At 39.2% G+C, this 27,327-nt stretch overlaps 1 protein-coding gene across 4 annotated transcripts in view; it reads left to right on the top strand.

Moving 5' to 3' along the window:
* Positions 1 to 27,327, top strand: part of sytl5 (synaptotagmin-like 5) — a 51,738-nt gene that overhangs the window by 14,346 nt on the left and 10,065 nt on the right. The window contains exons 1-11 of one of the 4 annotated variants that reach the window (XM_088083356.1): positions 7,995 to 8,014; positions 10,316 to 10,667; positions 10,760 to 10,975; positions 12,753 to 12,865; positions 12,971 to 13,088; positions 14,493 to 14,636; positions 15,731 to 15,839; positions 15,931 to 16,060; positions 18,349 to 18,449; positions 19,574 to 19,669; positions 24,780 to 24,845. In XM_088083356.1, coding sequence (XP_087939482.1) covers positions 10,549 to 10,667; positions 10,760 to 10,975; positions 12,753 to 12,865; positions 12,971 to 13,088; positions 14,493 to 14,636; positions 15,731 to 15,839; positions 15,931 to 16,060; positions 18,349 to 18,449; positions 19,574 to 19,669; positions 24,780 to 24,845 — 1,212 coding nt within the window. In that variant the 5' untranslated portion in view covers positions 7,995 to 8,014; positions 10,316 to 10,548. Of the gene's footprint in view, positions 1 to 7,994; positions 8,015 to 10,315; positions 10,668 to 10,759; positions 10,976 to 12,752; positions 12,866 to 12,970; positions 13,089 to 14,492; positions 14,637 to 15,730; positions 15,840 to 15,930; positions 16,061 to 18,348; positions 18,450 to 19,573; positions 19,670 to 24,779; positions 24,846 to 27,327 lie in introns of those variants that run through there. The other 3 variants (XM_088083355.1, XM_088083357.1, XM_042495294.2) reach the window with 3 other exon arrangements.

Consider the following 27,327-nt stretch of genomic DNA (forward strand, 5'->3'; position numbering starts at 1 on the left):
TGTGTGTGTGTGTGTGTGTGTGTGTGTGTGTGTCTGTTTGTTTGTCAGAGAGCGACAAAGCAAGAGACAGAAAAAGAGAGAGACATACAGAAAGGTCACCTCTTCAGTGAAAAGTACACACACATGCAGGGATACTTTCCACACGGACAAACACGTCATGTATCATTAAACATGCCGCCTCCTCGGTCCTGGTGTTCCCAGAAACCTCTCCAGTCTCCTCCAGCCGTGCCAGATCTCTTCTCCAGCTCTCTGTGTGAAGACGAGGGCCGTCCATTGATTTCACCTCGCTGTGAGCACAGTTCCCACATCCGATCTCAGGAAGTGGATTAAATGCAGAGAGATACACAGCTGAGATAGAGTGGGGTGAATCTTATTTGCTTCATTTCCTTTAAGTTGAGATAAGCTGTGCAAGCTAGAACCCATTTTGAGGTGCAACAATGGCCATATGGATCTTTGTCAGAGTCTGTTGTAAAATACACAAAGTCGCTTGCTTTCCACTTTATCAAGAGTGTTCTCAGTCTGTCCCCTGTTGTCGACTGCTGGAAAATCTGATTGTCCTGACTCTCAGGGCTTTATGTGAAGAGATCTATCTTGAGAGCTTTGTGCTTCATCTCGTACTCTTACTTAGAAAAGCAATTGAGTTTTATGTCTGCTGAGCGCTGCTGCGCTTTGATCATCACTACATCTGTCACTGTCATGATATTTCCCCCTGGAGAAACTCCTTGAATGAAGGAGGGAGGCCATTTAACACCCCGCATGGCTTCAAAGTCCAGTTTGTTCTGCTGTCTTGGGTTATTTCACCTTTCACTGAAGCTAGTGGGCAAGCAGTGGTTGCTTTTTTCCCTCAAGATTTATGTTTAGAGATAGAAAAAAAAAATGCAATAAGGTGGCGTTTTGCTCATCTTTCGGTTTTGGTTCATCTAATATGGATGATTTTATCTTTGCATGACTTGAAAAAATATCTCTAGCTGTCAACAGAGGGTTAAAAATACAATGAAACAGGTTCTGGTGCTTACTCATGATGTTGCAACAGTTGACAGCGTGTAATTCATTCACTAATGAAATACATTTTGCAGTAACTGGGTGGCAGTTTAACTATATTCAGATCTCAGTAGCTTTTTCAGTAGTTAATTACTGTCAGTCATGTCATTTATAAAGGTAATTACAAACAACATATTCATCATTATTTATTTTACGGTCATGATGTTGTTGTTTTTTTACCAGACAGTATGGCACAATCCTACAACTCATTGGCCATGGTTGTCATTTAATGACAACCACCTGCTATTTGAGTCCTCTGGTTTGCAACCAACATCAAATACTAAACAATCAAATACTACACATTTTCTTAAAAGATAAGCATTTTCCTGATTTCACCCAAACATTTACACCCTGCTGTCTCCTTAAAACACATCCTCAGGCTGCTTAGTTACGGATTCACCTGCCCTAGTTCCAAAATCAAACACGCCTACACTTTATTCAGCGTCAGTTACGTTGTACCTCTATTTCCTCCATCCATTTGGATGAAATGAGATGAGACTTATTCATTCCACACTGAGGAAATTTACACATCAGAAATACAAAAAAAAAATGCAAAAGAAAAATTTAAAAAAAAATTAAATGATCTGCCAAAAAAGGATAAAATATTACAAAAATACAAATTAGATTAAAAAACATAAAACAATAAAAAATCAGTATACACTATATAAACCAGGTGCTGTATGTCCATGATTGATAGATGTGGTTAAACTGCTTTTTGATTAGTTTGACCTAATTTCCATTGTGAAGTAGCTAGGAGTTTGGCAAAGTACAGTTTTAATATAGTTTACTCAACCATGTTTACTAAACATGAGATGAAATGTAAAAGTAACTCATTATAATATCTAAACTGTGAAATCAGTCAGCATTTTATATCATAACGAACAATCAAATAGCTGTGTAATGTGTCACCTGTAATGATGAACCCATTTAGAATTATTGCGTTTTTGCATCTGTCAGCTCATTGTTTTGGCTTTTCAGCCTGCAACTTTACTGCTGCGGTTCAGTGTCATCTCTGTTTTAGGAAAAAAATATCTGATTAACTCAATGTTCACCTACTCAGCTTGTTGGTTTTGGTTTGTTTTTTCTTTTTATTTATAGGCAACAAGAAAAACATTGAATAACACCTGATTTATCATTTTATTACCTTGAATGGCAGACTTTTGGCATCCAGCACTAATAATAAGCAGCAAGTCAGATGTGTTTGAGCTTTCAAGTTGTGATCTGAATGTTGATGCAATGGGCATATTGTATGAGTCGGTGGTAAACAGGTAATTATGGTAACACAGCATGAATGGATGTTGGGTGGTGATTAAACTATCTCGAGTCCAGAAATCAGCCTCTGCTTGTTATAGCAGAAAAATACCAAAGCAGAGAGGTATAACTATATGTTATATTCTCTGGTGTGTGTCAAGGCACAGATGTAGGCAACTGTGAGATATGTCATTATTGACCTTTGCTGATGAATAATTGATGTTTTCTACACTTACTGCGTGTCTGCTATTGTGGGAGTGTGTGTTGGCTCAGGAGGTCTGGCTGAACTGAAGTGACCTGCTGTTTAATGGTCACCAGAGACGCTCTCTGCCACTCATCATCACTGTCTACTGCCGTCTCACATTAATGATTCAAGAGGAAAACGTGCAGCATCCTGTTCGTTGCCACAGGGGGATTTCAGTGGTTATACATTAAAACTAAAGAGGAGAGCCACGGTGCATTAAAGACTCTCAACCTGGAGAAAATTACACGGACCAAGGGCTAACACTCGTGCAGCTGTCTGTTACATGGAACTGGCAATTTGTATGGTTTATTAATGATCTGGACACGATGCTCTTCAGACCTCTGTCAACACTGTGTGGTAGTGAACATGCTAGATAGGTAAATTATCTGGAAAAGCCTCAACCTCCCAGGAGATGGAGAATCTGCTGATACACGGTGAAACTGTATGATTTATTCACTATTGTTAAGGCAAAAAAAAAAGAAAAAAACTCCATGGTGCCGCTCCCTGAAATAACGAGGCTAAAGCTGAAGTCGAAGATGATGAATTTTCGATTCAAAGAGAGTATGTGGGTGGCCCACATTTCTGTAAAAATACACCATAAAATGTCCTGGTACATCTCACTTTTGCTCTCTCACAGGAAGGTTTGATATCAACATTTTTACACAGTGACAGTTTGTGTGATACATTCAAAGCTCCTGCACTGATTAGATGCTTCTGCCCTTCAGCTCAGATCATACTGAAGTTCAGGATTGAAGAGTGAACAAGAGGAGAAATATGAGCCAAATGGTTTGCAGGGTTGTTGAGAAGTCGGAGGAAAATGCACAGTTGTATTTAGGGCTCCATCCATCGACTATATCCAAAGACTGAAGGAAGTGCATGTAGCCACTGCAATGTCATCCGCTGGTTTGTGGAAGTACTATTTGAAGCTTAAAGTTTGACATTTCTATAAGCTTAAATTGTTTTTCTTTAACCATTGAGCTCTTTAGCAGAAACCTTTCCTGACGGTTTTCTGTTGTCGTTCACTGCTGCATGGTAAATATACTTTCTTCTTTCAACATTAGATCTTGTTGTTAATGTGCTAACAGGCTAAGTAGCGTCATGGCAGTCTTCCGGTTTCCTTTTTGAATCACGATTACAGACGACCACCTCCTGCTGGTACTTCCTCCTACACAGACGCAAAACATACGTGCTGGCTTGCTGTCAGTTTGGTTTGTCCATCTGCATCTTTTTTGGTGGGAACATGACAATGTGAGGCAACACAGCTTCAAAACACACGGTCAGAGTTCTTCAAAAACACTAACACTGACCCACACTGACCTAAAAAATAAGGTCATGGCTTTTAGATGCAAAGAATGCCTCCATCCTAAATGACAGGTCATCGTGGTAGTGACTTGTTAATCACAAAGTAGCTTCGACCTAAAGTGTATCCTGCTTTATCCATCCATTCATTTTTATTCGCTTCTGCAGAACCAGGTCACTTCGGCAGCAGGCTGTGCGTTGTACTACAGACTCAAAAGACACATTTCTGCAGTTGCCCAAAATGAGGGATGCCGGGCAGGTGTGGGGATATGCATGAACCCTCAGCTGAGCGCCACTGTATTGATGCTGGTGAATGAGAGCGTTGCTTCGATGTGACTGCAAATTGCTTAGAGGAGGTTTCCGACTGCTGTTTGTGCTTATGCACCAAACAGCAGTTCAGAGTACCTGGCCTTCTCGGAGTTTCTGGGGGTTGTTCTGGAAAAGGGTACCGACCGGGGGCTTTATTGTGTATTTTAATTTAAATCGCACCATAATTTACAAAATGAACATTGTGCTATATTGAAGCAGACTTGAGACGAGTGACTAGAGACCAGCAATTGAGCCCATGAACTCGTTAAGAAAATATTTACTGAGATAATAACGGGGTTCCAGCGGATCCTTAAAAACCCATATAAGGCATTAAATTAATTAATTAAGAAATAAGGCCTTAATTGGTATTGAAATGTCTTAAACCTTTTTATTTTTAAGTTTTAAAACTGCTCAGACGTAGAAATCAGAATTTAATGAGTCTTTTTTTTTCTGTGAACAATGAAAACGGACAAAACTCTAACCAGGTCAAGTTTCAGCTGGTTGTAATCTGCAATCCTCACAGCAAAATGCCACTAAACTGAACTGAAAGTGACACATTTTTATGCTCTCTTCAAAGCCAGGCTCCTTTGACAAAAACAGTCATTTTTCCTCGCTGAACATGAGAGCTGCTGATCTATCACTGCCTTGATCTGTACTTCAACTTTTCTTCACAAATTCAACATCACACAGGGTGATAGACTGCCTCCATATAGACATTTTGGGGAGTGATGTTTTCCTACACAAATATGAAAAAGTAGTGCTATTGTTGGAGACTGTTTTCAGCCACAGACTTGATGCTCTGGAGAGTGTCTGTGGGATTCACTCATTTAAAAACTACATCGCCCATGTTGACTGTAATGAAGGAACAAGTCACCCAGCCATCAGTGAGGCTCACTGATGTGTTTTTAATAGTTTTTAGAGGAGGAACAAGATATACCAGGCTTCGGCTGCACAGACGGATCGATTACTTGTTGGTTTGAAAACGAGAATGAAAATATACAATACCAACTGACTTTTGACTTTTTAAAGCCTCACAGGGCTGTTATTTGCAGAGTGCTTCATCCGAAACCAAACATAATTTGGAGTACAAACCGGAACCCTTTTGCGATGTCAGAACATAAAATAAAATGAGTCATCTAACCCTGTTACACCCTTTGAAACTATTTGCATTAAGGTTTTCCTTCTCAGTACAGTCCAGTATCGAATTACACACAGTCCAGGACTGAGATGAACGTGATAAAGGTGTTTTGAGGACATCGTGTGACCTTGATTTCTGACTTCAGGCTCATATTTGGCCTGATATTTTTGTTCCTCTGTCTGTCCACTCAATGTTCAGGAGCTGAGTGATATAAAGGCATTATATCATATCGAGATATGAGGGTATATATCGTTTTAGATATTGGATATTGTTATTTTGTGATATAGAATAAATTGTGTTTTTTCCTGATTTTAAAGGTTACTGTAAAGTGATGTTCTTTTCTCAACTTATCAGATAGTTCTACTTGATTTAATACTTTGCCCACTTAGTCATTATATCTACATTACTAATGATTACTGATTAAAAATGGAATTGTGTTAATATTTTTTCATAGTACCAATAGTCATTCTTATAATATTGCCACATCAAAGAGGGAATTTAGTTGGGTTTTTTTAAAGAAAAAAAGAAAAATTATTGATTGTGTCTCCAATTTCTAGCATTAATTAAGTGCTTTTGGGGAGATTGAAAAATGTTTATTTATACTGTGTGCCGAGATATTACCGAGAAAAATTGCATTTCGCCCAGCCCTAATGTTCAGTAATGAATGTTTTTTAGGTTCATTTCTCATCCATGTCTACTTTGCTTTTCTGCCAACTGGGGCCCAGCTGCTGCCAGCACACCTGTGGTCTTTAACTGGCAGATTGATTTTGCTGTCAATAAGCCCGGCCACCTGCAGGAAACACCAGACTGGCTGGTGGTAAAAGGCCATACAGAGTTACAAAACACAAAAACCACAATGTGGCTTTGTGGCCAGATGTCGCCCAGCGGAGCACACACTCGATGACAAACAATCATTACGTGTTTGAACGACATGCATTATGGTGAATATGAAAACCTCCCCTGCACTGTGAGTCATCTGTGCTTTCCTTGGTGCTGCGTTAGTAGTGCAGAGCTGAGAAGTGAGTGTGCTCTGCTTAGAAGCCAAAGTTTAACTGTCTCCTGACTCGTGTTTGCTCAGGGCAGAGAGAGCGGCAGCAGGAATGTGTACACAGGGAGGGCTGCTGGGGACACACGCCCACTGCAGCTCGCATTTCAGACTCTGATACACTGTTGTGCTCTCACAGCACGGCTGTAATATTGTTGAGGCTCAGATAAATATTGGTTTCGCTTCACTGATGCTGTTGACCAAATACAAGTCACCTCAGGATGTCAGGAGTGTCATGTGGCGCAGCTGCTCAGCTGCCAGAATGTTCTGTTTGGTTATAATCTGCATTTTTCCTGCTTGACATGCAACACAAACCTGCCAGCTTATTAAAGTTGGCTAAAACAAATGCAGTCTAATACAGCAGTCTTACTTACAGGTAATAATATATATTGAATTTGTTTTTTAAAAGTGTTTGTTCATCTCTGCGCTCATTTTTTAGGTTGGATTTTGTGCTGCGGTGTTATATTGAGGGGTGTTTGTTACAGTATATTTTGTCCATCACATTCACATAAATGAGGGCACACAAAATTTTGAAAACACCACAAACTACATCCTCTTCCAACATTCCTGCTGATCCTTTCAAAGCAAGTCTTTCAAAGGATTGAAGTCATTGATCTAAAAATAAGGCCTTAATTGGTATTAAAATGTCTTAAATCAAATTTAAATCAAAGTCTTAAAAATGCTAATACACTGGAAGTAGGATTTTATGAACCGCTTTTCTTTTTGACATCTTTCTGAATTGCTAACATCAATTTTTATCTCTCCTCTTAAAAATAAGTAACAAGTACAAACAGTAAATGCCTAGTATTTCCCAATTCTAACCAGATCTAACTTTTTTCACAAGACAAAAATATAATGTTTTATGTTACAATAAACGTTTTGGCTACTGTTGTTTGGAACTTTGTGTAAAAAATGTTTGTTTATGGTTGATTTTGGTTTTTTTTGTTGTTTTTGGCTTTGTAAAATTGGTCTTAATTTAATCCCGAGTGGCTTCAAAATGTCCCTACAATACAATATCATCACCATACTTAAGATCATGATACAAAATTATTGCATTTTTATGCAAAGTTTTGCAATATGCATAAGTATTGTGAAAACATGTTGTGATATACTGGGATTTACTATCTATTTTTAACTGCGAGTTATATTCCCAAAAGGAAAGTTCTAGTAAAAAGTAAGTCTAGTAAAAATCTAGTTTATCTAATAAGATTAAGTCCGTTTATCTCATTTCAATCCTTTTATTGCAAAAAAAAATTTAGTGAACCAAAAAGCAGTTGTTTTCATCAATTAAGTAGACTACCAAATGTTTATATTGTCCCACAAAATATCGCTCCATAAAATATTACGGTACTATGTTGAATCCATTTTTTTCCCACCCCTACCAAATGACCATATTTAAAAAGTCAAAACCTCTAAAACTGTTTAAACACAAACGTAACATTAGGATTTATTACAGGTTGTTTTAGACTGCATTACTTTAAGCTAGGTGTACCTAATAAATTGGCAACTGAATGCACATTTACATTGTTCTTAGTTAAGTCCATACATTGCAGAGCACTTTTATGCCCACATTTTTTTTATTGTAGAGGATATATATTGTTGTGTGAATGTTTGCAGAAGTGGATCAGTTGACTGTAGCTCTGTCTCATCCAGGTCTTGCAGGTCCTGAGTCTCTTGACAAAGAAAGGTGGGTGGATGTTTTTAAAGTAGTTTATATGGTAAAAATCCATTCAACACCTGTACAGATATCAATATCCTTATTTTCTGCAATAAACCAAAATGTAATGGAAAAATCCCATTGGCTTTTTGACACAGGAGCCATTACCAAATTAGTTTCTGGGTTTGCCAACATAAAAATGTCATCACCGGGACACTCTTTTGGGACTAGCAGCGAGACCAGGCTGCAAAACCACTGTCATTCCCTTCAGCATCAGCTGTACTGTGTTTACTGCTAATTTGCAAATGTTAGCATGCTCACACGCTAAAATAACATAATGACATTGTAAACATCAGCATGTTAGCGTTGTCACTGTGAGCATTTTATCATGCTGACATTAGCTCAGAGCATCACTGTGCCTGAGAGAGCGTGCTAGTGTCAACTGCAATATTTGTTCCAGGAAAAGTTGCAGTCAGTGAATAATTGAGTGAGGCATATCTGTATTCATCTGCTTGAGTCTTTTCACTGCAAAGGTGTCTATAATTCTTATTATTTCCTCCATTAAATCCCCACTTCACGTCTTAAAGGTGAGCGGAAAAGCTCTTCTTTGGCTACAATGCAGCTGCAGTTCAGCTTAAAATGCTATAATCACCGATGTCTTGATGCGCCTTTGGTTGCAAATGAGTCTGAAATGATGTCTGTCGGTTCATTAGTGCTAATTCATGTAAAGTGAAGGGAAGAGGCGAGAGAAGAAAGGATGAGGATGAAAGAGACGGTAATGAATAAGGACTGAAGGAGGCTGGTGTGGGCTTATGCAGATCCCTCCACTCCATTCAATTTTTATTTCCCAATTTCATTCACACAAGCTCTGGCAGAATTTTGTCCATCTCCTCAGTGCTTCATATAAACTCATATATATATATGAGTTTCTGATCTTCATAGTTGAAAGCCATTTTTGTGCAAATTAGATTATTCATGACAGTTCACTTGATCAGGCACTGCAGCTAGATTGAGAATCTTGTCTGTGTGTGATAATGTGTAGCATCCAAATCAAATCTTTTTTTTTTTTTTTTTTGAGTAACAGTGGCACCAGAGGAAGTCAGAGACACTTTGCGGTACCACAGCTCAGCCACAGTAGAAGTGACATGTCTAACTGCTTTACACTGTTCCCTATGGACCATTTATCATAAGAAAAGCGTCCATAGCTCATAATAGAGCCATGAATTGTACTGTTGGTTCGATCCTTGACTTCTCCTGTCCATATGTCATGGTATCTTTTAGTAAGATACTGAACTCCAAACTGCTCGAGATGTTTGTGTCTGCACACTGGGGACAACAACAGTCTACAAGCAGTAATCCTCAATTTACGGCCTGTGGGCCAAATCTGGCCCCTGATAGTGCTTCAGACTGGGAATTGGTTGTGCACTTTCAGTATAAATAAGGTGCCAGAGTGCATAAATAGCATCAAAACAGAGCTTGTTTATCATAAAAAGTGCCAGTAGTGGATCCCTCCGCACCCCTCAACAGAGGCCCAAATGTCCTAAAATCCTAGAAATATCCTAACATTCAGCAAAGAAATGTCCTAAAATTCGAGAAACATCATAAAACCCTAGAAATTTCCCCAAATTGGAGTAAGCATACAGCAAAAAAACAATCAGAAAAAATCCAGAAAATGTTTTAGAAAATGTTTAGACATTTTAAATACTATTTACTTTGTGTCAGGGTCCCCTTTTGCAAGCTTATCAGGGTGTCCCATTTCAAATCTGCATTATATGTCATGAATTGTTGTTGTATTTTTAACTTTTTTGTGAATTCACTAAAATTGAACTGAACTGAGACATTTACCAACAGACATTTCCATCTCTAGAGCCACGCCACATGCACAGCTAAAATGGTATTCTCTTTGTTCAGTAGGGCCAAGTAAAATGTTATGTGGCTGTGTGCACTGGCATGCATGTGCAGATAATTAGAACAAGTCTTGTCATGAATTTGGGGGACAGATAGAGCTCTGCTAATAGAAGCTGAGAAATGTGGGTGTTGCGCTGTGAATGTCAGGCTTGGAGCCTAATTGGGAGGTTGTTATGCTGCTGCGGAGCTGTCAAATGGCCACCGATTACTTGTGCTTCTTCTTGTAATAATGTAAATCATTGTCTTATTTTAATTAATGTTTTCTACACTGGCTAAAAGACAAGCAATTTAACCCAGACTTTTATTGACAATCATTTTTCTCAAGTTATTAAGGTCAGCCATGTTTAACTGACTTTCCCTTGTGTGTGTGTGTGTGTGTGTGTGTGTGTGTGTGTGTGTGTGTGTGTGTGTGTATGTGTCTAGGCTTCCTGAGAGTGGTCCCGTCTTATCAAAATCCCTGAGAAACAGAAGATCAGAGGAAGAAACACTGGAGGGACAAACCTCAGACTATGCCAGCACTAAAAGCACAACAACCCAACCGTTAGAAGATTACAGAAAGAGGAGCTTGTTGCAGCATAATGTAGTACTTTCTGACTTCCTCCATGCAACAGCTTTGCTTGGCTGATTTAATCGGCCGAGTGTAGACTGAAGGACCAATGGAGCAGATCGGGGAGGATCTGAACCTCTCCTTTCTGCTGGAACATGAAAGAGACATGATCCTTAAGGTGCTGCAGAAAGATGAGAAATTGAGGAAACGAGAGGAGAAGAGGATACGGTGAGGATTTTAGCATCACCGTTTGAAGTCAAGCTCATCTCACTCCGAGTTTCCTTAATGTCCCTTGATGTTTTCTTCTTTCTTTCCTACAGGAAGCTAAAGAATGAGCTGCTGGAGATCAAACGAAAGGGTTCCCGTCGGCCCCAGGAGCTGGGGGAGCGACAGTGCGCTCGCTGCCTGAAGAGTTTGGGCCTCATCTTCGACCGTGGAGATCTCTGCGAGGAGTGTCAGCTGCGTATCTGCAGCGACTGCCGTGTTACAACTCCCAAAGCACGGCAGTGGAGGTGTAACGTTTGTGCCAAGATGTTGTAAGTGCAGATGCCTCGCAGTGACCAAAACACCTCACTGTGTAGAGACCAACGGTTAATGACACCACATCTGTCTCCATCAGTCTGTCATCCTCTACAGGGCTTAAAAGAATACTTGTATCAATTACTCACCCCATGTTATGTTCAATTCAGGAAGAAAAGTTTATTTTTCTCCCATGAAGAATCCAAAAACTGAATTTTTTGGGGGGATGAATTGAAGTCACAGGGCTCCATGTTTAATAAGAGAAAAACTATATCAAAACATCTGTTTACAAGCAGCATTGGGAAGGTACGTTAAAAGCAAAAAATGCCTGTGTTTAGAAAGTGCTGAATATACGACCGAATAAGTGAGACTCTGATTATAATACACCAGTTGTCTGAGAAATCATAAACAGATGTTTTGATAAAATTTTGCTGTTTTTAAACCCCGACCCCCATGACTTAAATATGTCAAGAATTTTCTCAGTTTTTGGATTCCTCATTTACCGTGGAGGCATGCAGAGAAACAAAGTTTTCTTTACAAATGCGATATTACACAGGTTATTTTAATTTTTCCTTTAAAAGAATAATTCACCCAATGCCTCCTAAAAGCCCCACTTGAGCAATTAAAACCTTTTTCTGTGGCACCAACTTTGTATACTGTTTGTTTATACATTCTGTACAAAGAAGAGGTCTTAACAGCTCTGCTCCAATAAACTGCTTGGAGCAAACTGAATCATAACATGTAAACATCAGTTTTGCCTGTTTGTGAAAATCAATTAACAGTGGGTTCAATCATCTGCACACAAAATAAAAAAATCAATCCCAGATATAACAGAGATACAAACTCCTCCTCCCCCACAGGTCTGAATTATCTGTGACCACAAGAAGTTTTTCAAGAAGTAATACTTTTCTCAACTCTTACTCTCTTGCCCATAGTATGCAAATGTTTATGCTCTCCACCTACACGTGTAGCTTACAGCTAAAGTTCGCATGCGGAAAATCACCGACTGAAACTCAAGCAAAGTTGAAAAAGAGTTTGCACCAGTCTCTTCTTCCAGGGTATCTGCAGGTCCTGAAAAGTCGTAGAACACATTGATTTGAGTTTACTCAAGAAAAGGCCTGAGGAAAACTTCATTTACAGAGGTGAAGACTATTTTCGTAGCCTGCAGTAGTAGCTAAGAAAATTAAATTCACTACTGTGGTTTCAGACCTCTGAGCATACTCAATGTAAAATCAATATGTGGGAATTTAAAAAAAAAATAAATTATATTTTCTGCCTTTGTCAGGTTGTGTTTAATAATTTACTATTTTTTTGTTTTCTTCAGGAATTATTGTTGTATACAGCAGGAAAGTACCGACAACAATGTGATGTCAATACTCAGACTGAGCTAAATATTCAAATTAAATTACTATCCTGTACAAATAATGTACTTTTTACAGGTATCATTCAAGTAAAATTTGTAAAAAATGTCCTTACTTGTGATGAAGGAAAACCCGTATTTGGGTAACTTTGTTCAATTTCTTACTTTTGTGATGGAAATAATCTGAAACTTAATCCTGAGATTGTCCTGTTAATAAGTTTCTTATCAATAACAAACATAACAGCTTCTTATCAACCCATATCAATTTCTGTCTTAAAATAACTTCCAAGATTCAAGAACTTTTTTGACATCATGCAAGCATAACTGCATTGCACATGTGTCATCCTCAGTCGTGAATACTAAGAATTTAGGTGGATTTTTTCTGAAAGTATGTTAAGGTGTTGAATTAATAGGTGTCCGGTGTGTGTTTGCAGGGAGCTGAAGGTGGTAACAGGAGAGTGGTTCCTGGAGGAGCGGTCCAAGCGCTTTGAGCAGGGAGTGCCGAGCAGTGACATGATCAAACACACAATCATGAGTAGCCCGATCAGTGAGTCTCATCGATCATTTTCTGTTGCCCAAACTTTAATTATAAGGTGGAGTGGTGTACAATATATACGCTAATTTTACTCTTGATCTTGTTTTTGATCACCAGTCTCAAACACAAAGTCGATAGAAAACTTGTCAGCGGCTTCTGAGTCAGAGATACCCGACACACCGAGATCCAAAAGAAGTGCAATGTTCAACGTCATGGACGGAGCCAAGAAGAAAGGGTAAGTAGAAGAAATAAAAGAGCAGCCAAACAGCTCCATTTATGTTCATGCAGACACATCTGATTACCAGCAGTGAGCAGAGAACAGATAAAATCATCTCAAACTACATTTGAAAGAAACCTGCTGTGTGTTAAGTGCTCGCCTCAGTACAAAGGCACAAGAAAATACCAGGTGGATGTTCATTTGATTTTACAGAGAACCTGAATGCATTTTAAAATACATTTGGCAAAGTAACACGACAGTAATTGGATTGTGCCGGCTAGCATCACTCCTCATCGTGGCTGCGCTCTAATGTTTCCTGAAGGACTCACAGTGATTCAGACAAAGAAAATATGCAGACAAAAAAACCTGCATAATCACAAGAAGCTGCAATTATTTTATCAAAGTGTTGGCTGCTGAAGACTTTCTCGCTCATGAATTAAATAATTAAATTAGCTAACCCAATTAAAAAAATAGAATAATTCAAACATGATTTATTCAAACAAAAAGAAATAATTCACATTTTTATTTAACATGTGTCTTGTTTTGCAGGAATATGTAATATTTGAAAAATGTGTTTCTAAATCCTGTGAACAATTTCAAAAAGAGGAACCATTTAAGAGAGTAAACAAGTCTTATTCTGTTTTTTTCCTGTGAGGTTTTGTGGAGCATTTTTGTCTGTATTTTACAGACAACCATGCAGAAGGTCCTATAGCTAGCATGTTTACAATGAAAATCTTGATGGGAATGTCAGCAGTTTTGCAGTTTTTTGGTCATAAACCAAAACTGGACAAATAAAAACATTGAACTGTTGTTAGCACTATATGTAAAATTAGGGAATACTAAAATCATTAAAAATAATTATCTCTGGAAAATGAGAATCTAGGAATCCATACAAGGGTGGCAAAACATCTCACCATAATAAAGTTGACCTCATGGTTGTGCAAGAGGAAAAATCTGAAAATCACCAAAGTCTGTAGGATTCATCCTCTGGGAAACATGAATTTCTGCACCAAATTTGGTACCAATCCATCCAACAGATGTTGAGATACAGCAATTTAATCTTAACCAACATGGCAGACCAACAGAACAGCATTGCCAGTCCTGCAAGCACCATAAGATTTCATTAAAATCTTCTGTACTCATATCCTGCTGCTTACTAATACAAATAGAAAATAACAAGACAGAAAACAAGCTACTTTGTGGAAATAATCTAAATTTAATTGCAATACAACTAATTAGATATCCTCTGCAGGAAGCGAGCTGTAGTGTAAGATGATCTCGATAAAGCAAAGAGAGATAGTGTATAATTACTCTACCATAATGGACATGACTGAATTTCTCTAGCACACTGTAAATAACAGCCTTGGTGTGTGTTTGTGTGTGTATGTGTGTGTGTGTGTGTGTGTGTGTGTGTGTGTGTAGAAGGATGAAGATGGATAAAAAAGGCAACCGACTTAACCTGAAGCCGGACAACGGAGGCGACAGCGGCAGTGCCAGATCTGCTTCAGATGGAGACGCTCAGAGTGTACGAAGTGTTCACTCTGCTCCGAGTCCACGTTCAAACAGGTGACCATCCACACCACCTACCTAAAAACACACTACATGCAAAGTTTTTCTGTGTTTTGTTATCAAAATACAGTTCTACAAACTGCTGCTGTGGAATAAATAACAATAAGGTGGGACACAAAATTAAATTAGACAATGAACATAATAAGTAAACACCACAAAAGTTTTTTAAAAAATGACAAAACGTTGAAAAGAAAGATGCTACAAATAATATGTACAATATATCTTTTAAAGAATAAAAGAGCCGAACTGTTTTAGGGCTCAGTATTTGTTTAGAGAAAGTGCAAAATATTATCCAGGGAGTATGCAAAAGCTGACAGCATGAAGTATGAATAAATAAACAGCTTTTGAAGCTGTTTGTTTTATTTAGATAGATATTCATTCTCTCTGTACTGCAGCTTGTGTTGGTATCTGCAGCATGAAACCTTGTAAATACTAGAGACTTTCAGTCTGAGCCTTTTGGCATCCAGATTAAAATTGGGTTATCTTTGTTTGTAAAGTGAAGATTTTCAAGCATAAAAGCAAAGCATTTTATCTTGTCTTGTCTTGTCTTGTCTTGTCTTGTCTTGTCTTGTCTTGTCTTGTTAGCACACAAGATTTTATAAAAACAGTAAAAACCTCCCCTCTAGAATTTAAAATCTCTTCAAATTAAAACAGTAATTCTCTCCTTAACATGACGATTTAACAAACAAACAAGTAGAAACATAAATGGAGCAGACGCATACACAATACACATCAGCATAGCTAATACATTAACTACAGCACAGGTGTTTTTATATGTTAGACTTAAATGAGAATAATGATGGACAAGTTTTAATAAATGAGGGCTTGTATTGCAAAATAATGGTCCTCAGTGACTTAAAAATGAATTAAACATTAATGAAAAATCAAGTGAGGTGCGATGACAGTTATTAAAAGCTCAGTCTATTGATATTTAAGTAAATCTTATTCATGCCATTAGAGAGTCTGTGGCAGGCTGTTTCCCACAAGTATTACACAACTGTGCAACACTTGAATTGATTGATGTTGGATGATGAAATGAATCTCATCAGTGTTTAAAATGTGTTGATGACAGGTTTCTCTTTGGTTTTCAGGGGCGGTGCGTTGGCTCTGGAGTCCTCAGGGATGCCCACGGTACCCAACAATCTGCGCTCCCCAACTCCAGACAGATCCTCCACTCTCAGCGACAACCGGAGGGTCAGGGTCAGCAAATACACTTACAGAAACACACTGGGGAAAAATATAAAGATTAAATTGTTTTTTTAACAGTTGTTGGGTTTGTGTTTTCACGCAGCCTGACGGAGCAGAGAGTGTTGCCAGTGTACACTCCAGTGACAGTGCACCTGAGAAGAAAGCTAGCGGCCATCACAGGACGAATTCGGGCACCCCGACTATTTCTGTGTCCAGGGCCTCTGTTTCATCAGGTACAACCTCCACTCTTTGTCTTTTTTTTTTTTTTTGTCTCACAGTATCACAGCACAAACATATCTGAATCACACTTTCAGGATGTGTCGGAGGCAGCGGTACCATATCAAAGGTGACGTTAGAGAGCTGTGAAAAAATACTCAGCTGCTCACCAGCTCACTACCTCGTACAGTAAAGGCACAAAATACTTCTGTTGGGAGCAGATGTCATGTCTTCACAAACCATGCTATTAAATTACACCCCCGTCAGTGTCTGCTGCTCTTCTTTATGTGTTGAACTCTTCTCCTTTTTCAGTATAATCTCCTTCACTTAGTCTCTCTCAGTGTCAGACCCTTTATCTCCACTCGTAGCAGCTGCAAAGAAGAGTGTCAAGATTTGTAAAATGGCTCAGATTAGTGTTCTTAGCTCGAAAAGAGCTGCTGAGTGTGGAGCTCCACTGTGAATATATTCAGGATTATTTATACTGAAGATGGTAGCATCCTATTTCCAATTTTGGATCGATTTTTAACAATGTCGTACTCTTCTAAAATTTAATTCAGAAACTTGTGCCTGACTATATTGCTGATGTGCTCTAAAGATGCAGTTTAGGATTCCTCAGGTTTTCATGCTCTGCCCTTTATACACAGAGATTGCGCTACATATTGTGTATATTCTTCACTTGTATGTTCTGAGTGTTTTTAATAATGAATGTGTATTGCCACGAATTCTTATAGCATTTTGTATTTCCACTTTTACCTAGTCTGTATGTTGTCATGTTTTTGTATTTGTTTTATTGAATCTGCTATGGTGAAAACAAAGGAAAAGTTTCCACATTGTGGAGGATACAGTTTTTGTATTCGTATAGGGTTACTACGGTATCCCAACAGCGGCATCATGCTCACTCAGTTTGTGATTTTAGATACCATGCTGGCATTGCGGAAGCAAAAGTGGATGATGTTTATCACAACAGCATCAGCCTCTGACACATATCGCATATGTGTCAGCAGTGCTTTCTAAACAATTACACTAGTTTAAAATGGCAATAACAATCATTTTTAAAAGACTTTTTTAAAAGACTACTTGTCTTTTTCAAAATCTAACTTAACTTTCCTCGTTTTTCCCGTATATGCATTTTATATATTCACCTACTTACTTTTTCTCTGAGCGAAAAGATCAGTCTCATGTCTGTGTGTTAAGTTTGGAGCGAGAGCTGTGTGGTGATTATTTGCTTGAATAAGACTGTTAGGCTGGTCATCACCAAAGTTCAAAAGTATGCCTTCCAGCTCTAAAATTTCACAAGTTACATTTGATTTGTTTAAATCCATTTACAAACAGTCTTTTCAACAATCACAAGCAGAGATGTCTCAGCTGTAGAGATGTTTTTATCTTGTCTACAGTATAATGAAACTAGATGGCACTCAGCTTGTGATGCTCAAAGATCCAAAAACAAAACCACTTAACAGCGATGTCTCTTTCCAGAAATCATGACCCGGTTAGTTAAGATAATCCACAGACCTGTTGTGAGCAGTGTCTTGTAGGAACTATTTTCTTTCTACCAAATTACGCTGAGTAACTGTATCCCATGCGGAGGGAAGCGTGCATCTGCTCATGGACGAGAGACTGATGACAGAGCAAGATGTGATCATGAAAGGTGTCCTCAGTAGCTCAGTGGTGTGAGCTGAGCAGTAGATGCACGCCTTCTCTTGCGCAGTGATATGGTTGGCTGATATGGGTGTAATTCGGTTAGAAAAAGTAGTTCCTTCATGATTCTGCTCACAACAAGGTCTGTGGATTATCTTGAGTAATCGGTTCTTGATTTCTGGAAAGAGATGTTGCTGATTAGTTTTTCAAATGTATTTTTTTTTTTTGCGCTTTGAGCACCACAAGTTTAGTGCGACCTGGTTCCATTATATTGAAGAGAAGGCAGAAATCTGTATGGATGATATTTATAACTCAACTCATACGAAAACAGTCTAGAATGATTAATAGCACTACAGGTGAAAGGAAAAATATCTGTTTTTGTTTTTTTGGGTGAGCTGTCTCAAAGTAAATCACTTTGAGCTGCATTGTTTGCACATTAGGTACAAAAGTTTTCATTATTACTTTTTTATGTTGAATACAGATGTTCATGATGTTCGGACAGCTTGGTGATAATCATTAGCTTCTACCTTCTCTTTTGCTGTCTGCTTGAATTGTGTTTGTGTTTGCCTTTCGGCCCTTCACTCCCTTCAAAAGGCATCTTTGAAACTATTTTTTTTCTCACTCTTCTTCCTCCCCCGTCTCTCCCTCTCCTCCCTCCCTACACCAGATCACAGTCGCTCGGAGATGGACCTGTCAGCTCCTGCTTCTGAACCCAGTGACGACACCTTTAGTCTAAGGAGCCGTTCCGTCCCCGGGCTCAATGAAGCAGTAAGTGTCACTTCTTCCTCCTTCGGCTGTATCTCCACACATTGGTGTCATATTTGGTTTCTGCAACAATTTCATCACAGAACCACAAAAGCAAATAACCTGTTTGTTTCTTCAGATTTCCATTAGTACCAGTATGAGCACTGGCTATTCTCCCTGGGTTAAAACAAAAAGAAAAAAAACATGCATTGAGACGTAGCACAAAAGAAACACATTTAAATGCAATTTAAAAAACATGATTAAAGAGCTAAAGAATCTGAAATAAAAACAAGCTACAAATGATGTATAAAAGGTATGAAAGTTAAAAATAAAAGTTACAGTGCAAGATAAGAAATTGAAAAATGTTTCATTTAATAAAATGCAGCAGCCTCAAGAATTTATAGCAAATCTAGTTGTTGTTTTTTGTTGGGTTTTTTTAATAGAATAAAAGCACACATTTCATTTGTGGTTCCTGAAATGTTTTCTTTTAAATAAATCTAAATAAATCTTTAAATAAATTTCAAATAATCTAAATCTAAATCTCCTATCCTTAAAATTATATTGAACAAAAAGCACTGGAAATCAATTCCACCTGACCACAGCTGTTTGATTTTTCAGTCCCCTTTTAGAAACACATACATGTAGTATAGCGTGCGTCCATGTTGAGCTCAGGATCTGTGGGCTGATGAACTCAACGTGATGCATCAGATGCGGGGCTGCATGTTAATTTCACTTCAGAGCTCACTTCAAAGAGCATGACAAGCATCTAAACGGCTGTAGGCTGAAAACAGGTGGAGGATCTGATGGTCAATATAGCGCAGCTTTGTCTTTGTGTTTACTGAGTGTTCATTAGCATTCAAAACACAAGCACACACAGACACACACACACACACACACAATATTTTTACTCATCCATTCATGCTCTTACTGTAAACCCAATGACATTGTGATTTTTTTTGCGTGAAAAATGAGTAAACAAATTACCACACTCTGTCCTGACTTGTCTGGTTGAATTTGTGGAAGCTGGCGGCGTCCGCCCACACAGAGCTGCTGTGTGGAAAACTGTGCAAACGTACAAAGACGCTTTGGCCTGCTTCCCAGATGCCATCTCCCTTTTGATTAAATCTGAATGCTGTCAACCTCCGCAGGAGTTTTCTGACGAGGATGCGGAGGAAGACATCGATGCCCTGATGTCGGCTCATAGCAAAACTGCCGGCCGACGCCTCAGCAACGCGCAGTCAACGGTAACACCCATGTTCAAGCTACTGCAAACACAAAAATATCAAAAGTAAATTCTGGGAAGTCCTGTATATTCACACAGTACAAACATGTACCTTTGCACTTACACACAAATACTCACCATCACCTGATGCGTGACTCTGCTGCATCTGTGTTCTGTTGTTGACTGTGTAAATATCGTGTGAGCTCTGCAGGAAGCTTGCGTCAAGACACCTTTGACTGCTGCTGCACGCTTAGGAAGCCTGCTGAATTTACATAAACTAACTCATAGTATGATAATGAGAAAGAATACATCATGTGTGCATGAGAATAACTTGTTATAGAAACATGTTTTATGGGAGGATAATGTAGTTTTTGTCACATTATACAGGGTAGATGAACTTAGTGGATCTGAACCTTTACCAGAACAATGTGTAGGATTTAGGGGGATTTAGTGCCGTCAAGCGGTGAGGATTGCAGATTGCAACCAGCTGAAACTTCTACCAAGTTAGAATGGGAGCCGAATTATCAGCAGAGGTCTCTTCTGTTTGGCGCATGACAGACAGGCCGCTGCCCTAATGTGTTCTCATTTGATTATGTAAGATCCATACGCTCGGGAGGTTTTTAGCACGAGACAATATATATTCAGTTTGTGACCTTAGAATTGCATTTCTGCTATTTGCAGATGATGTGGTTCTGTTGGCTTCATTACACCGTGACCTTCAGTATGCACTGGGGTGGTGCATACTGAAGGGGGTCGGGATGAGAGTCAGCAACTCCGAACCTGAGGTCATGGTCCTGTGCTGGTAAACAGTGAATTGCCCCCTCTGGGTGGGGAAGACGTTGCTGCTCCAAGCAAAGGAGTTCAAGTATCTCGGGGTCTTGTTCCCAAGCGGGGGAATAATGGAGCGTGAGATGGACAGACGATTTAGCACAGCGTCCACAGTGATGCACCAAACTGATGTGGTGAAGAGGGAGCTGAGCATGAAGGCAAAGCGTTGGATTTACCGGTCCATCCCTCAGCTATGATCATGAGCTGTGGTCAGAGACTGAAAGAATGAGTTCGCGGATACAAGCAGCTGAAATGAGTTTCCTCTTTAGGGTGTCTGGGCTCAGTCGTAGAGATACGGTGGGAAGCTCGGACATCCGTAGGGAGCTCGGAGTAGAGCTACTGCTCCTTTGCATCGAAAGGGACCTGTTGAAGTGGTTCAGGCATCTGATTAGCTTCCTGGGCACATCCAACTGGTCACAGGCCCTGGGACAGACTCAGAACATGGTGCAGGTATTATTTATCTCTTCTGGGCTGGGAACACCTTGGGAATCCCCCCAGGAGGAGCTGGAAAGTTTTGTTGGGGAGAGGGATATCTGGTATACTTTGCACAGCCTGCTGCCCCTGCGACCGGATGAAAATGGGTGGATAGAAATATGTATTATCTGCTTGATTTGAACTAGTAAAAATACAGAAAGCCATTTTTACATTAAAAAAAATCTGTGTTTTTCTGGCACTGCTCGTCCTAGGGGAGACTAGAGGAGCATTTCAATTTACAGCCGATGATAGCAGCCCTTGGAAATCTAAAATGAACTGAGAGGTTACACAATAACTTGCATTTGCGATTTGGTCTGCAAATGTTAGGCTACTGATACCGTACAGTATCTATCTATGCAGATAGTTTTTATTATCTTTTTTTTTTGGGAGTTTTGTCACACATATTTAATTGGTTTCCTTCTTTACTTGTCTTGATTTCCCTTGTTTACACTCCGGCCTTCAGCACAGTTGACTCGGTCACACATTATTGTCTCACAGCTGAATATAAAGTACTCTGTCTGGCAGAAAATCCAGTTATTTAAATGGCCTAAATAATTGGCTTATTCCCTGACTCATGCCATGTTCTTTGTTCCGTGTGTATTTGTGTGTAATTTGAGATCTGCATACGTAGGTAAACTGGCGAGACAGATGTCCTGCCTGCCTGACATTTATCATGTTGTCTCATAAATGACTAACAGCAGTCAGTGAGCTGCTGTTTTCAGCCTGAATGGAAGTGAAAGGAGGTGATGAGGGACATTATGCAGATAGCTGAGTCTGCCATAGAATCAAGCTCTAATATACTCATCCTGCTGTTACACGATTCACCTCATGGAGGTAGGAAGCTATATTAGTGCTGCTTATTTAGTGCAATTTTCATCTCGGGTTAGATATAATAACCTTTGATTTTATTGTATGTATTTAGTTTTACTGATGAATCATAATTAGAAACAAATATGCACAACAGTTGACAGTTTATTAGGTACATCCAGCTATCAGTTCTGCAAAACATCCTCCCTTCATGAAGGTTATAACGTTCAGTTTTTGTTAGAACTGTTTTAGAAATGTGTTAATTCAACTGCATGGTCCTTATGGCAATTGTATTGCATTATACAGAAAGGTGTTACTGTTATTTAGTCAACAATCACTTATATAAATGAAGTGGACAACACAATGAAACTGTTGTTAGTTTTGTAGGTTTTTGGTCAACAAGTAGTAGACAAATTGAAGTAGATTGACAGAAAATCAATCGGTAGCTATCTTGATAATCGATTTTTTTAAAGCAAAAAGCAAAACATTTACTTGTTTCTGCCTCTTCAGTGTGAGAATTTCATGTTTTTCTTCACCAAACATGATAATAAACTGAGTAGAGGGGAAAAATAGGGGAAATGAAAAAGAGCATGTTTCACTTTTTATTGACAAAACCTTTAGTGGAAAGTAATGGGCAGATTAACTAAAGCTTAAATAATGAAAATAATCATTAGTTGCAGCCCTATACAAATTAAACCCATCAAATAGTTGTTCAGACATTTCACTTCACCAAGTGGCAGCCTCCAAGGCAGAAGAATAAAGCCAATATGGAAAAAAAAAAAAAAAAAAACAATGCCAAAAACTGCAGTTCCTCTTACGACCACTTCAGGCTGGCTCCAAAAAACAGTAAATTCTCATTGACACCAGGCTCACAGGACGTCTGCCAGGCTTAGAAGCCAATTTCTGTTGTGGCCGAACTGTGTAATTAAACCGTCACATGATGCCTTGTGGCCAAGAAGACTTTTTCCCAATAGACTTCGTGTGGAAGAGTTGTCTGTAAATCAGTGAATACTTTTTTTTGAGCCTGAAAAATTCCTGTGAAGTGACTTGCTTCTGTGTCGGGATTTGATCCATTCAGTTTGATAATGTTTGGAAAGTCTATAAGAGTTGCACGATGAAATCATTTTATCTCCATTCATGCTAATAGAGCTCTAAATCAGAAGTACTTGTATCAGCTGGCGAAAGTCCCTATAGGGCCACACAGTGCAGAAGCAGTGCTGATCATCCGGATGATTTCATACCCAGCAGCTGAACTTTTTTGCTTCATTTGCCACTGAGAAACTGTATTAGGAATGAACGGGGCTCTCTATGTACATCCATGATAGTGCCCCATGTTAAAATGCCCAACTTTACTGCCAAAATAAACATGTTTACAGCCTGCGACTGCAGTGGGGCTGACTTTTTTATAACTCTCCCATCTGCATTTTACTGAGGCTTAAACGTACACATTATTAAGGGCCAGGCCATTAAAGTGATAGGCTGTCTGCGAGGCCTCACTACAGTTTATGAGCTGGATCCATCCCTCACTCCTCCATATCTCCAACCTCCAGCTCAAGGGCAAAAGTCCTGCGGGAGACACAGGGGACCTGTTCCCTCCTTCCAGAGCGTGTCTTCCTCAATGATATAACTATATAACATAGTGTAATTTTGAATAGTATAATCATTTGCATTGAAAACACTTTTGATGATTATGGATGCAAACAAAAGACAAATGATTGTGCCTCCCCTGCCTAATACTGCAGAGGTGGTTTTGTTCAAACAGGAAGAAACAGCTGCTGTGCAATGACCAAGCCCTCAGGAAGAGCCAGGCTTTGAAGCAGATTTTATACCACAAATGGAGTTACACTGTCACATGATGCTCTGGGGTCTAGAGGGACTTTTTCCCATTCACTTATATAGGGAAAGAGACATCTGTATATCAGTGGATACGTTTTTGTGAGCATCAGAATCTCTGCAAAACGATTCATTTCATTGTCAAGATTAAATCCTTTCAGTCTGGTATCATTTGGAAACTCCAGAAGAGCTGCAAGATTAAATTATTTGATTGCCATTCAACCTAGCAGGAAGCTAAACTGGAAGTCAGTCGCTCTGCCGGCCGAAGTTACCCGCCCGGACACAGTGCAGATGCTCTATAGGCCTGATAATGCGGAAGGTTTGGGTACTTTCATACCGCGAAAAATAGAGCTTTTTTTTGCTTTATGCACCACTGAGCAGCTCGCATAAGAACGAACAGGGCCCTGCCTCCATAGTGTATCCAGGTTTTCTTAATACATCCATGACGATGACAAATTATTGTAGCGAATACTGTGTCGACAGAAGAGAGTAGCGTTAGTATTGGGGCTGTGAATGTGTGCAGTAATCACTCACTATGCAAAGTTATGAGGACGGCTCATATGTGGGACTTGAGGCTTCAAAACGGGAGTCCCCTAACAAATTGGTACCGATGCTATTTACTTTTATAAAGTCTGTGCTTGAAACCGCAGGTGGCACTAGATGAAAAGTCAGAGAATCACATGAATATGTATGTCTGTAAAAACCTCATGGTAATCCATCAAACGATTGTTGAGATATTTCAGTCTCTATCGTCGCTCGAGCTGCAACAATAGCACGACTATGAACTCATTTTGAAAAATTCTAAACATGTAAATGTTTATGACACGATTTCATAGTAAACATCATAAAGTAACTACACTTCTCCCATATGCTGACTGTTGCCCTGCTTGTGTGTGCGTGCATGCACGTGTGTGCGTGCGTGTGCGTGCGTGTGTGTGTGTGTGTTGGTTCCAGATGAGGTGTAATCTCTGTGGTTCCATCTGATAATCACCATGGTAACCGTGTGTAATGTGGTTTCTGGCTGCGCTGCTGTAGACAGGGTTTCTGCAGCTCGTCCACGGGGGCCGGAGGGTCTGTGCTCGGGGTCTGCCTCGATCACTAACACATCAAAGAGCTCAGATCTCTCTTCTTCTCTAATTTTTCCTTCCTCCCTGTTCATCTCTCTGTCTCATAAATGAATCTGCTGCTAGTCTTCCACTCCTGGCTCAGAGAGACGGTGGGGTTACCTCAATATCCCTGACTCGGATGCTGAGACTGTAAGTCTCCCCTTTGCATGTTTGTGCATGCGTTTATGTCCTCCTATACATTATGCAGCACAAATACTACATACAACATCTCCTGAATATACTGGTATATTAAGTGTGTGCTTCTGTTTTTTTAATGTGGTGGTGGCTACATTTGCTCCCATTAAGCTCCTCACATTAAACTTTTAGTCATTAATCACTGGCTCCCAGCAGGATATAAGTGAGGTAGACTTTCCAGTAGAAGAAGCACAGTGTGGCTTTCTCTCCACACAGACCGCAATATTATTATCAGCGGAATAAACCAGTTAAATCCTGTCCGGAGCTACAACAGTCACGTGTGCCAGACTTAATTACCTGCTGTGGTTGTAATGATTTGGAGTCTTTTGTTCATGAAATGAGTTTTTCAGGTACACAATACGAGGAGGCAAAATATGCTCTTCAAGCGCTATGATTTGGCAATCTATGAAGCTCAGGAGGTACAGCCTCACAGGTCAATACGCAGTTTGACAGACAATGTAAAGTTAACTCTCTGGAAGTTACTGGTAATAATAAGACCACATGATTGACAGGTTTAGTTCGTCTCACAAATAATGACATTTTTACTTTAATTTCCTTGTTGTTTTTTTAAAAATCGATTCTGTTATTTTACAGAGGGTTTTTTCTAATTACTTGCAATTAGAGCTAAAACAATGATGTCATCAACTGAGTAGTCAAAGTAAATCTCCAAACTTAAATCTCCCAGTTTTCAGTTGTGAGGATTTGCTGCCTTTTTTTTTTTTTTTACATTTTGAAGGCCCGAATGGTTAATAGGTTCATCAAGAAAATAATTTTTGCATTTTGAGCATTTAGTGAGGGTGTTTGTTTCAATTTAACATTGTGGGGAGACAAATTACACAAGGGATTTAGGGATCCTCTACTGAAAAAAATGTCACTATTTTGGTGATTTTTTATGCACGCATTTGTGCATTTTCAGCAATAATACATGGTTGTCTTTTATATTAAAAGTAAAGCCCTACTTTCATGTTTTTATTGGCCAGGACAAATACACATGTTCTAAATATTGAGGGGGAATCTGAAATCTACACCCATGTTATTAAGCAATGATCTTTAGTTACAGTCCTACTTGCAGGATTTGTTTTGCAATCTAACCAAAACACTGATGATAAGATTAAAAGTGCCACCTATTATAAAAACCACATCCTCTCCATTATCCGCTTCCTACCTACGCACTCGCAGAAACAAAAGGGATCAACTAAAATATGTCAGAGTGACTTATTCTGTGAGAGGCTCTAAAAGCCTCAACAACCATCCTTTCACTTGTTAATTCATAAAAGAAATAATGTAGCGTTTTCTGGTTTATGACAGATTCTTTTATTATGCAGATGAAGTTACATTTCATCCTGTCATTAATACTTTCTAGGTCCAGTAACACATAATACCTGACTTTTTTTATTTTTAATATTATTTTTTGGGCTTTTATTGCCTTTAATGGGCAGGACAGTTTAAGTGTGTAAGGGGGAGAAAGAGAGGAGGCGACATGCAGCAAAGGGTCGAGTCCAGAATTGAACCCGCGGTTGCTGCGGCGAGGATACAACCTCTGTATATGGGGCGCCGCTCTATCCACTGAGCTACTAGGCACCCCATAATACCTGACTTTTGGACATAATACAAATACCAACTTGTGGCGTTCACAATTTAAACATGAAGAGTTCATCTAGGCAGGCTTCACAAAGAGCTGTCCTCTCTACATACCGGATCTCCTCTGTAGAGTGCTGCAGGGGTGACACTTTTCTGTTGGCGTAGCTCTGGTCTCCTTGACAAGAAGACAATGGGATGTTTCCATTGGACTTTGGATAATCACAGAAAAATAAACTCACATTTAGCCACTTGTTAGTAACTGACTCCTTTAAGACACATAAAGAGTTCACAGTTCATGTGAGGTATTTACTGACGTATTTAATGTCTTGGAACAAAACATGAAAGTCTCCTAAGCTTGTTCTAACCACACACCTTATTTCAGGCTTTTAACCAAAAACCCATAAAAAAATCCCATTGAGATGAGGGAACTGAAAGTGCCAAAATGTTACTTTTTTCTGCATTTAAGGACTTATTGTGTCTGAAGAATAGGTCTAAAAAATGTAGGCATCTCACAATTTTAGAGCCATTATTGTGAAACTAATACACTTCGTGCTGTGGGTCGACGTAGCTGTTACACGTTGTGATGTGAAGCTGGTTCTGGGGTTGCAGATGTTAAAACTATTGCATGAGCCTTAGCTCTATTATTGCATGAATTGCCATATATTTGTGTTCGTGCAGGGCTGCATTTCATCAGCGTTCTGTAACACTTCAGATGTTGTTTTCTTTATCTGTCCTCTTCTCTCTTTTATGTTTTGTACCTCGTGTGTTGCTCTCATGTTCTCTTTCTGCACCTATTCAACTCTTTTCATCTTTTGACCTTCTCCCCCTCTCACATCTCCACCTCCTCTTATCCCTG

Source organism: Plectropomus leopardus, chromosome 10 (genome assembly GCF_026936395.1).
Source record: "Plectropomus leopardus strain MGB_pleo_1.0 chromosome 10, ASM2693639v1, whole genome shotgun sequence".
Classification (NCBI taxonomy): domain Eukaryota; kingdom Metazoa; phylum Chordata; class Actinopteri; order Perciformes; family Serranidae; genus Plectropomus; species Plectropomus leopardus.